Source organism: Miniopterus schreibersii, assembly GCF_964146895.1.
Source record: "Miniopterus schreibersii genome assembly, chromosome: 2".
In the NCBI taxonomy this organism is placed as follows: Eukaryota; Metazoa; Chordata; class Mammalia; order Chiroptera; family Miniopteridae; genus Miniopterus; species Miniopterus schreibersii.
The window spans coordinates 14,056,028-14,067,594 of record NC_138102.1 but is presented as its reverse complement, the minus strand read 5'-3'; the positions used below and the strand labels follow the sequence as shown (position 1 = coordinate 14,067,594).

The following is an 11,567-nucleotide window of genomic DNA, read 5'->3' as shown; positions in this document are numbered from 1 at the left end:
TTTCACAGTAACACCTGGACCGTGACGGGCACAAAGCAAGCGTCCAATAATTGTTCTGACATTATCGCAGGAGCTAGGAATAACTATCCCAGAGAAACGCCACCTAAATGGGGGGGCAAGGCAAGCGTTTTCTCAGGGCCTCCCGTCTCCGCAGGTGGTGGGGAAGTCACGGCGTCGGTGAACCCCGCGGCTGAAGTGCAGACGAAGGCGGGGCCCGCGGACGGTGTGGGAAGCTCTGCCCGGCTAGGACTGAGCCTCGAAGGGGGAACTTGGCCGGCCGCGCGTGCCCAGGCCTCCGGCCGTAATGGGGTGCTCTGCAGGCAAGTGCCTCTGCCCCCTGGCGCCCGCCCCGGGCTCCCGGTGAAACAGCGACCCCCGCCCTCCCGAGGCCGCGGGATCACGTGGTGCAGGGGGCGCTCCTGCAGCGCGGCTCCGCGGCGATTGGTCGCCGCTCGCGACCCGGGCACGCCCATTGGCTGCGGGGGGCGTTCACGTGCAGGGGGTCTGGGATGGCATCCCGAGAGCGGAGAGGTGGCCCGAAAGTTAAAGGGAGCCGCGCGGCGGCGGGGAGCCAGAGTCCCGGGAGGCGGGCCGTCCCGAGGAGGCGAGCGGGCTTCCAGCGCGAGGACGGATGCGGCTGCCTGCGGAGGGCACGGACGTGAGTCTCGGCCCCCGCTCCTGCCGCCGCGCCGGCTGCCCCGGCCGCTGTGGCACCGATGCAGCCGCGGGCTGGAGCCTCCGCACCTCCGGGCTTATGAGCTGGATCAGGTACGTCCCCCCCGCACACACCCCCGTCCTGGAGTCCGAGCGCGGGGCCGCGGACACGGCGGCGGGGGCGCGCAGTGGAGACCCTCTTTGGTTCCTGCCGTCTGCGCTCTCTCCGTCCAACTTGCAGCTGGACTCCGGGTGGGACACTCTAGACGGGCTCCAGGAAGCTGTTGCTCCCACATGGAGCGGGCAGCCGGGGACGAGAGGTGGGCTGGCACCGGGCCAGACCCGCGAGCTCCACCGGAGTGCGGTCCCCGCGGGGCAGGGGCTGGGACCTCAGCTCCCTTTGCCCTCTATTGTCCCTGGAGAGTGCCGCCGGAGTTGGGCGGTGGGGTCTGGAGCACTAGGAAAAGTCCATTCTTCTCTCTCGGGGCCTCGCTTCCCCGTAAAACTCAGGGAAACACACTTGCTCGTCTCAGCCGGGGAGAGAGAGGGGGCGTAGAGCGCCGCGTCGGCCCGGTCCCTGGCCCCGGGGCCCAGACTGGGGCTGTTGCGATCCCGCCGGGGCGAAGCGGCCTCTTGGGGACGCTCGCGCGGCGCGGCTCGGCCGGGGCCGGGGCCGCCCCGCCACCCCGCCCCGCCGTGACAATTTGGGCTCCTCCCCCTCCGGGAACCGAGCGTAGTCCGGTGGCGCCGGCCTCCCCTGCCACCTCCCTCCGGGCTCTCCGATGCAGCACCAAGCGAGCTGGGGCGGGGGCTGCCCCGCGGCCCCACAGGTGGGTGCCCGACAGGCGAAGGAGGACCCAAGGGGGGTTGGGAGGTGGGGCCGAGAGGGGCCGAGTCGGAGTGACCTGTGGGATCTTCCAGCCTGGACGCTCCACTCTTTTGAACGCAGAAAAAGAGGTGTGGAAGGGACCCTGCCAAAGAGAGGATCGAGGGCCTAGAAGGACATGCTAGAAGATTTGGGGCTGTCGTGGCATTGTTCCCCAAAGAAGAGGAGAAGATTGAGGAAAGACTTGGGGGCGTGGAGAGTTGCTAGAAGGTGTTAGAGCCTGTGGTTTTCGTGGCCAGGCCTCCCCGGGAGACCTAGGGTCCAGACCAGAGCATTAGGGCTTTGAGCTGGGGTGCGGAGGCAGAGGAAAGGGTTCATCTGGCAGGGTTGCCCAGGAGCCAAGACTGAAGGGAGCCAGCTGGGGGCCTTACCACAAAAGTCAGGTTGAGGTATTTAAGGAAAGGTAGTGGGAAGAGAAGAACTATCAGGCATTATTAGCAATCACGAATGTCAGAGTCAGAGGAACCTCGGGAGCCCAGAGAGTTTGAGTGACTTGTAGCAAGTGGCACAGCTAGGTGGAGGCTTGCCTAGGCCAGCACTCTGTGTTTCACTTTGGACATTTAGATGGCAGAGACTATGCCATTTTAACTTATCTCTTTTCTGTAATATGCAGCCTCATCCACAGATGTTTATCTCAAAGATGCTTTGGATGACAGTGACAGGATAGAGGAATTCAAGTGGCTTTTAAGACCTTGAATAAGGGGTGCCATGATCAGAGTACAAAGAGAAGGATGTCAGCTTTATTCACAGTGTCAACCAAACCTTTTGGGAGGGGATAAAGGAATGCTGAAGGGGTGGATGGTTATGTCTTAAAAATTATAACCTGTTGTGACTGCTTACCTAATGTTTTGGTGTTCCTGGGGGCAGGGGTTATTGGTGCATCTTATTTTTCTGTCTTTACATATCAAAGTACAAGAGAATGAGGGGGAAATGTTTTGGCGTCAATACAAAAAAAAAAAAAACTTCCTATAAAAGGCACAGCCAGAAAGTCAGTAGGTCAACTGCCTAGAACTGTGAAGGTCATGGGGTTCTTTTTTGTACAAGCCTATAGTTTTCAAGAGAAAAATCACCGTGACGTCTAGCCCTGGCCAGCTGTCTTGAGGTGGTGTGTTATTTGTCACTAGCGAAAAGGAAAGCCTTTATGTAAAACTATCCATGTTTTGTAATTATCATGGTGTTAGGGTTTGCCCTCTTTTGACCAGGATTGCTGAAATCTACCCTTGGGCATGGCCCAGTCCGTAATGGGGCCAGACTGATCTCAGGCATCTATTTGGAAGCAAAGCTTTTGAGCATCCATACTGGCCTGAGTAACAGCTACTCATGCTCTCATGATCCTGTCCTGCAGTGAACTGGTATCCAGGTCCTACCTGCCTGGCCAGCCTTGGTCACTCATATTCCCTGGTCTGGGTGAGGGAAAGGGCTGGAGCAGCAGAAGGGTCTGTCAGGAGAAGGGGCCTGAGGTACAGCAGGTGCATCCTGCATTGGAACTGATCATTTTCAAGCCACTTGAAGATAAAAATGCCTGTCCAGGTGCCTTCCTTCTAGGAATTTAGGAAACTATTACCTTGCATGTCTCTGTTGCTAGGACTACTTCTGAGTGATGGTCATTCCTGTCACAGTCCATTGGGGAATTCCTGAGCAGAGGGTCAGGAAGGCCTACACCAAACCAGCACTTGGGTGACCAGTTCTTGGAGAATGCTCCAATTAATAAAAACTGGAATCTGTGTGTGAGGATAGGCAAAGTAGCTGACAGTCACACCATATCTGAGATTAAGGTGCCAGGGTTTAATGTCCTCACCACCAGTCATGGTGACACTGAGAAAGCGAAGGGGTTCTGGGCAGGGGCTGCTTGTGCAATACCCCTGGGGCAGTGACCCTTGGGTCGACAGGTGATTAACCTTACTTTTGCCTTTCGTGGAAGAATGTTGCAAAACCGATTAGGCTCTAGAAAGTGCCAGGGGAATTGTTTAATTAGTTCTGGCTGGAACCTCACCTCCTGACCCCTAGTTCCACTTGTTCTTACAGCTTGGTGGTAAAAGGGATCTCGGGCACATTTACACCACTGGGTCCAAACAGTGTAACTTTACCAAATCTTCATTCTTTTACTGATCCTCTTATTTTAAAATTCAGTTTACACAATATCATCAGAGGTTCCCAACCTTTTTCTAATGAGCTATTTTAATGTCATGCAGGAAAGCACGTATGAGGTTGGTTTGCAGACTAGTTGGCCGGCAGAGAGAACTTGCAGCTGACCTTGTGCTGACTCAGGCAAGGAGGAAGCCACTGTGGCCAAAGAGGAACCCCTCCTCCCTCAGTTCATACCCTGGTTGTCGAGAGTGGTCAGAGTAGGAGGGGTTGGATGCAAAGCTTTGCCCCCTGTTTGGTTTTTCATTTGTATTTAATAAAAACCAAACAAGCAAAAGCTGCTTGTGTTGAAGTTAAAGCTAAAGGTGTAATTCCAGTACATTCTAACAAAGTTTTGCAATGGACCAGGGAAAAACTAAAATGCAAGTACTTTGTAAGTTTATTTGTGCTGTTGGTGTTTTTTTTACATCGAACCGATCGATTGTCAACATTCTTAAAAGTTATATTGCCCAGTTCAGTGAGAGCTCTCCTTTCCAGAACAATTGCATGGCTCTAAGAACAGATAATAGAAAGCAAATTGCCCCTATAATTTTCACTCCTTTGACTTTAAGGAAACAGTAAGACAAATGCCCTTTAAAACAAATGTTTAGATAACTACACTATGGCTATAAATTACTGTTGTGTTTGTCTCTGAACCTGTGTGTTTCTCCAGTTGATCATTGCTAAGCGATTAATGCATCCTATGGAAGTGCTACCATTCTTTTGGAAAATGGGATCAAACCCATTATGTTTTGTCCCTTCTCATTTTTTTTTCACTGTCTTTGGTTAATCTGGACCGCACTTGAATTAATACTGAACTGTAGCTGCGTGGACAGAGGTGAAGAAAAGCAACGTCAGTCTGATTTCATTGCCGTTTTTTTCTTTCCCCCTTGGCCAGCGTCCTAGACTACTCATCTAACCCAACGATGGCTGTGGACATAGAGTACAGATACAGCTGCATGGCCCCTTCCTTGCGCAGAGAGAGGTTCGCCTTCAAGATCTCACCAAAGCCAAGCAAACCTCTGAGGCCTTGTATTCAGTTGAGCAGCAAGAATGAAGCCAGCGGAGTGATGGCCCCAACCGTCCAGGAGAAAAAGGTGAAAAAGCGAGTGTCCTTCGCAGACAACCAGGGGCTGGCCCTGACAATGGTCAAAGTGTTCTCAGAATTTGATGACCCGTTAGATATTCCGTTCAACATCACTGAGCTCCTAGACAACATCGTGAGTCTGACGACAGCAGAGAGCGAGAGCTTTGTTTTGGATTTTTCTCAGCCTTCTGCAGATTACTTAGACTTCAGAAGCCGGCTTCAGAGCGACCACGTCTGCCTGGAGAACTGCGTGCTGAAGGACAAAGCCATCGCCGGCACGGTGAAGGTGCACAACCTCGCGTTCGAGAAGACGGTGAAGATCAGGATGACGTTCGACACCTGGAAAAGCTTCACAGACTTCCCCTGCTGGTATGTGAAGGACACTTACTCTAGTTCAGACAGGGACACGTTCTCTTTTGACATTCGCTTACCTGAGAAAATCCAGTCTTACGAAAGAATGGAGTTTGCTGTGTGTTACGAGTGCAACGGGCAGACGTACTGGGACAGCAACAAAGGCAAAAACTATCGGATCACCCGGGCGGAATTAAAGTCCACTCAGGGGACAGCAGAGTCGCAAAACGGACCAGATTTGGGGATATCCTTTGACCAGTTTGGAAGCCCTCGATGCTCCTATGGGCTGTTCCCGGAGTGGCCTAGTTACCTGGGGTATGAAAAGCTAGGGCCCTACTATTAGTGACTGCGAGTGGCGGAGCATGGCTGAGCGGGCGCAGACGCCTGGCTGCAGTCACCGTGGGATGGAGACGGAAGCCGAGAGAACAGCTGAACTGCCATCAGGCACAGTTTTGGAAAAGAAAGGATCCTATTCACTTTTTTCTTCAACCAGCAAGTCCAGCCCGGCTTAGACCACAGAACCGGCTTCATGCTCAGAGCGGCTGCGGTGCACTGGTCTGCTTGGCACCCGTGGCAGCCCCAGGGTATAGGTGGGATGGTGCCAGAAAGGGTCTGGACGGGAACCAGGCCTGCAGGCAATGCTGGCGAGGCCAGAGGATGGTGGCTTAATAACGACGCAACTCGGAGGGTGCCCGGGCTGTGTGCAGGAGCCTCGCTTGGGAAAGTCAGTCACGTGAATGTCACTCCATCCCCAGCCACCTTCTGGACCCCTGCTGTTCGTTTGTGTTCTCCACCCAGCCGGGCCCTCCTCTGTTGCTGCTGTCCCACGTGTACACATTCTTCATACTTTGTCTCCCTGCAGTTTTTTCTTCGGCAGTTCATCTGATGTTCAGGAAAAGATAATAAAGGCAGATGGGCCTGTGAGGCAGGCATTTCCTCTTTCCGACCCCGTGTGTATTCCAGCGAACAGCACGCCAGTGATCCGAAGTGACCGGCTCCCAGGCAGTGTTACAGATTGCTGGCTCATGACGGGCAGGACAGCCGCGAGTGGGACACATCTCACTTCTCCTCTTGGCTTTTGGGGGGGCTTTCTAAGTACTCAGACTTACCTGGAGTCACCGGAAGGCTCACTTGCAAGGGGCGTTTTAACTTGCTCGGCTGGTTTGCAGGTGTCTCATTCTTCGTACAAGGATTTTAGATCTCCCTTTCCAGGGACTCATCTTTTATGCTGTGTTCAGGACATTTGGATTTGCAGATCCAATATATCCTCAAAGCCTTCTGAGAATGCTTGCTTTTATTTTGACTGTGATTTACAATATCCGGGACACTTTACAAGCACCCAGGGACTTTGATTTGGGTGCTGTTATTTATGGTGTGTGAGTATGTGAAAGGGGTAGGGGAGAAACCTCACTAAGTTCTCATGTATTTGCCAACTCGAGCTATCAGACATTTATTGATCTTCACCATATTGGACTAAAGAACAAAAAAAATCTGTGGGTTCATGCTATTGTGAGACTCCTGGGACTTTCATTGTCAGGTGGATCCCAGATCCTGTGATTTTTCTTGGGCAAGACTGGTTTATACTTGGGGATGTTTAAAATATTTTTACATGTGTATTTGTAGAAGGTTGGGGGTTTTTCTGTTTTGTTTTTGGAGATTAAATGACAGTCTCGTTTTCCTTTTGCCTGATTTACTAAAGTGAGGTTTTCCTAAGGGAAGCAGGAAGCGGGATGCACAGCTACTGGCCTCTGCAGGCAGAGTCTCCTTTGGTTTGCATTTTCCAGATCAGTTAGGAAACCGCCCAGCTTCTGTGTAGACCGTGTCGGGCAGGTACGGAGTGTCAGGTACAGAGTGCCTTGGCTCCTGGATTTTGGTGGTGGTTTTTTTCCTTCTTTGAACTTTAAAATGTTTTAACTTTTTAAATGCTCTTTGAGTGGTATTTGATGTAATTCTTATTCCTAAAACAGTTACTAGTTTGCATTCTAGTGCTTTATTTCTTATGCCTCTCCTAGGCGGGCAGCACTGAGGGATTCCATGATAATGTAATTTGTGGGAAAATCACATGTTTACTTATGCTGAAACTGGGCAGAACTGTGTTTAATCTAAACATAGCTTACATCAAGTACACGAAGAGCACTCTGTGATACAAATCTGGTGATCAGAACTAATAAGAGTATAAATCTAAATTGAATGGAAGCAAAGCTGATTTTATATAGGTCCTGATTTGATTTTGTTTTAAGAAGCCCCCTCCCTACTCCTCCCTTTCAGGAAGGGTACAAGGTGCACTGTCGTTTACATGTTACCAGGCTACAGGTAATGAGCTCATTCTGTGTTCATGAGAAAAATGCCTCAAGTGACTTCTGTATGGTTTTCAATAACAGTGATCCTAAGACATTCCTGTGTCAAAATTTGAAATAGGGTAATTCAGTGATAAGTATCTCTTCTAAAACAGCCATAAACCCTCCCCTTCCCCTTCTTTGCTCCCAGCTCCCCCCACCCACCCCCACCCGGCCCCGCTCTTTTCTTTGGCTGCTCTGGTTGCAAGACCCAGCCAGCGCACCTGGGACACTCACCCCACCAGGCAAGTCCTCACCCGCTTGCAAAGACCCTCCTCTGACTAAGGAATCTGGTTGCCTAGCTTCCCTGTCAGCATTGCCATTCAGTGAGGTAGTAGCATCTGAAGAATACTGTCTCCTCTTTACCAAGTCTTTCTCCTTCTGTCCAGTTGTGTCCCAGAATATTTCAGATAGCTCAGGAACTGCCTCAGTGGAACCCCTCCATGGCTCTCCATCAGCAGACAGGTCTACACACTTCAGAGAGGGGCGGGCTTCTAGGTTTTAGACGTCTTGCAGCCTGACCTTGTAGGCTTGGCCCTCAGACAACTCTTGGTTATGATGACAAACGGCCCCCTTTCCTAGTTACCCCAGAAGGCCCAGCCTCCTGCTACTGGGGCGGTGGTCCAGGAATGGGGAAGCAGCTCCATTTTTGTTTCATATTTATTCCCCCAAATGCCCTGGGGAGCCTTTACAAATTAGGTGCAATAAATAAGCTGGACTATATAAAGATATAATAAACAAGCTTTCAGTGTTTCCTGGAAGAGATGAAGCATTTGAGTGGGTTTCTCTCTCTCTCTTCTTAATAGTCTCGTTATAGGGGAGCTGGTGAGAAATAATGGAGTTATAGTTCTCTGGAAATTAAAATTTCAGAATCAAGGTAGAATTTACTTGTTCTCTAAGATTTAATTTTAATGGTGGCAAAACATTACTCTGTCAATGTTTTTTAAAGATGTAAACTTTGAACTGCTAAATGAATTTGTGGTTTTGATCTTTGCATATAATTTGCTTTTTAAAAACAAGCATTACTTGGATGTTAAATGGGGGATATATATATATATATATATATATATATATACACACACATATATGTCCAAAAAGTGATTGTTTGCTCACTTTGATTTTTGAAATGCCCATTTTCTGGCTCTTAATGGACAGTGAATGAAAACCTTGGTTGTTTTCCGCTTGTTTCCTCTTTTAAAATCCCTCGACCGGATGTGGTTTGCCAGAGCAGGCCTCTTGGCTCTTTGCTCTGGGAGGTCCCAATCTACTATTCTCTTCGGATGTGATCACTGAAATTGGGAAGAGTGAAACATAAAATGGGATCTTACAGGGTCATCCGAAGACAATTTGGCAGCTATCCTCACTTCCTGAAGTGAGACACACCTGAGGTGAGGAAAGGTAGCTGTGGTTCTGGGCGGCTTTTCTCAGTATGGTTGGAAAACATTGCAGCCCAGGTTATAAAGCTGTGAATGTTTCACAGTTTTGTTATCAGTTCCTAGAGATTGCTGGGGCCAGGGGGGAACTCCAAGAATGCAGCTGTGATAATGTTGTTTCACTTTGTGAAATGTGAATGTTGAACTAAAAACTCAGCTTCATTTGATGCCTAAAAGTGCCTTGTCAAGAAATGTCCACGTTTTAAAAAATAAATATTTTTGTACACAACGTGAAAAGGGAAATGCACTTTAATTAAAATCACAAGAATGGATGTATTTTGTGTGGTATAAGAGAGTGGTTTGTATCAAATGCAAAAATGTAATAAAGGTAGAAGAAAACAAAATTGAAACTGTCCTATTTTAAAACCACCTCTCTTCTGGGAGTCAGAGGCTGGGGAGAAAGGGTCTCAAATAATGTGTTTCCACATACAGAACATAAGTTTGCAAAGGGATGGATCGTGACCAGTGGCTGAGCTAGCAAAGCCGTAAGCACAGGGGAAGGGATGCAGAGTTGCTTTGTATGTTGTCACAGCAGCTGATTTATAGCTCGGAAAATAAGTGCTGGGGACAAAGGAAAGGGCCAGTGTTGTTCCGAATACATTTATGAAATATATTTTATTTTTTAAATTAAATTTATCAGGGTGACAATATCATATAGGTTTCAATGTACACTTCTATGATACATCACCCGTATATTGTATTGTGTGCCCACTACCCAAAGTCAAATCTTTTTTTGTCACCATATGTTGACCCCCTTTACCTTTTACCACCCCTCATGCCCTTCCCTCTGGTAACCACCATGCTGTTGTGTGTGTCTATGAATTTTTTTTGTCTTATTGGCTCATTTGTTGCTTTCAGTTTTACATCCCACATGTGAGTGAAATCATATGGTTCTTCACTTTTTCTGTGAAATCATATGGTTCTTAACTTTTTCTGTCTGGCCTATTTCACTTAGCATGATGTTCTGAATCCATTTTTAATGATCCAAGGGCATATTGCTTCCTCCTCTCTCACTTGCTCTTGGTTTAGTGTATTCAAAGGTGGGAAAGCTGTAAGTGGCTCTCAGAGCTTTTAACTGCTTGATCACACTGTAACCAGCAAAACCAGCCAGCTTCTGATGAGACCCCTCTCCACTGGTCATCTGACATTCAACCTAAGTAAAATTCCCAGAGTTGTTATTTCAAAGTTCAGAAGGGGGAATGGAGGCAGAGGTCAACTGCAGCCAGATGTTTCCTGCAAATTGGTCTCTGCAACCCTGAGTAAGAGCAGTGGTTCTTCAGGGAAGAGGGGAGCACAGGAAAGCTTCATCCCCAGTAAATAGATGCAAAAAGTGAACTACATACATAACCACCTTTCCCAAGAAATCAAACATTGTCCACAATTTGTCTTTGTAGAAATGAGAAGGGGGCCTGGCTGGCGTGGCTCAGTGGTTGAGCGTGGACCTATGAACCAGGAGGTCACTGTTTAATTCTCAGTCAGGGCACATGCCCAGGTTGTGGAGCCAATCAATGACTCTCATCATTGATGTTTCTCTCTCTTTCTCCCTCTCCCTTCCTCTCTCTGAAATCAATAAAAACATTTTTAAAAAAAGAAATGAGAAGGGGGAAAAAATAACAATTTTTTAATGAATGTCTGTCTGAGCTTCAGTATGGTTTTCGTAATCATATAATTCTGACTTGTGAGAGATATCTCAGAGATGTCTGGAATAAAAAAGAAAACCAAAACCAGTTTCCTAGAGCTATGTTCCCAGAATAGCAAATATCTAGCTCTCTGAATAAATCAGTTGAACATTTACCCCTGACTTGCCGTGTGCAAGACGGTGCTAGGTGCCTTCTCTACCCAACCCTGAAAGAGACATTCATGTTCAGGTAAATCCCCTGTAGCCATGAAAGCAGTGTGTGCTGCTGTCCAGCGGTGCTAGGAGTCAGAAACCATGGCTTCTGGCCTTGACCCTGCCATCCCCTGTGAACTGCTGTGCTGAAGGGGCTCTTAGTGTTTCTAGCAGGAATAGGAAACCAGGGGCTCTCACAGTGCCCTGAGTGCTATTGAGAGTTGGCCAGCACGTTCCTTTTTAAAATGCTGCTAAATATAAACTTGAAAGAAACACCATATACACTATATGCATTCTTCATAAAATCACGGGAACGAATAGCATTCCAGACAACAGCTTGGACTCCAAAAACTCATCAGCATTCCAGCTGGAAGGGACAGCAGAGCTCTTCTGATGGGTAAATATACACAGGCCCCGAGTGTGTTTCACATAGTCAGTGACAAAGCCTGAGGACCATGCAGGTCTTTCTGGCTTTTTCAAAGAACTGTTTCCCCAAACTGGAGTCACTCTCACAGAACTGAGACCAAAATGGTGATTCTGAAAAGAAGGCCTCACTTTGGAGATGCAATTCCCAGGGACGAGTGAACACTCGCATCTTTGTGTACACCAGGTACATCCCTCCCGAAGGCTTCCTCAGCACATACTAGGACCCCAACCCGGGAAGGGGAAGCTGGAGACACAGAGTTCTAAACATGTAAATCTCTGAGACAGTTGACAACTAATTCAAACACATTTTAAAAACTGGCATGGGACACACACACCTGTGTTTGTGCATGACAACTTAAAGGTGAACATTAAATAATCTGGGTATCTGAGGGCCCAATCAGACAGCAGGGTGTGATTGATGGTAGGAAGCCACCAAAGG

At 48.6% G+C, this 11,567-nt stretch overlaps 1 protein-coding gene across 2 annotated transcripts; it reads left to right on the top strand.

The window, feature by feature from the left end:
* The first annotated feature begins 427 nt into the window (after positions 1 to 427).
* PPP1R3B (protein phosphatase 1 regulatory subunit 3B) lies at positions 428 to 9,147 on the top strand. 2 transcript variants are annotated; one of them, XM_081129541.1, is made up of 2 exons: positions 428 to 768; positions 4,563 to 9,147. In XM_081129541.1, the coding sequence occupies exons 1-2, from the start codon at positions 632 to 634 to the stop codon at positions 5,443 to 5,445; spliced, it is 1,020 nt and encodes a 339-aa protein (XP_080985667.1). In that variant the 5' UTR covers positions 428 to 631; the 3' UTR covers positions 5,446 to 9,147. The 2 variants fall into 2 exon arrangements, with proteins under 2 accessions (XP_080985667.1, XP_080985668.1); XM_081129542.1 differs by lacking the exon at positions 428 to 768 and adding an exon at positions 1,390 to 1,484.
* Positions 9,148 to 11,567: the final 2,420 nt, after the last annotated feature.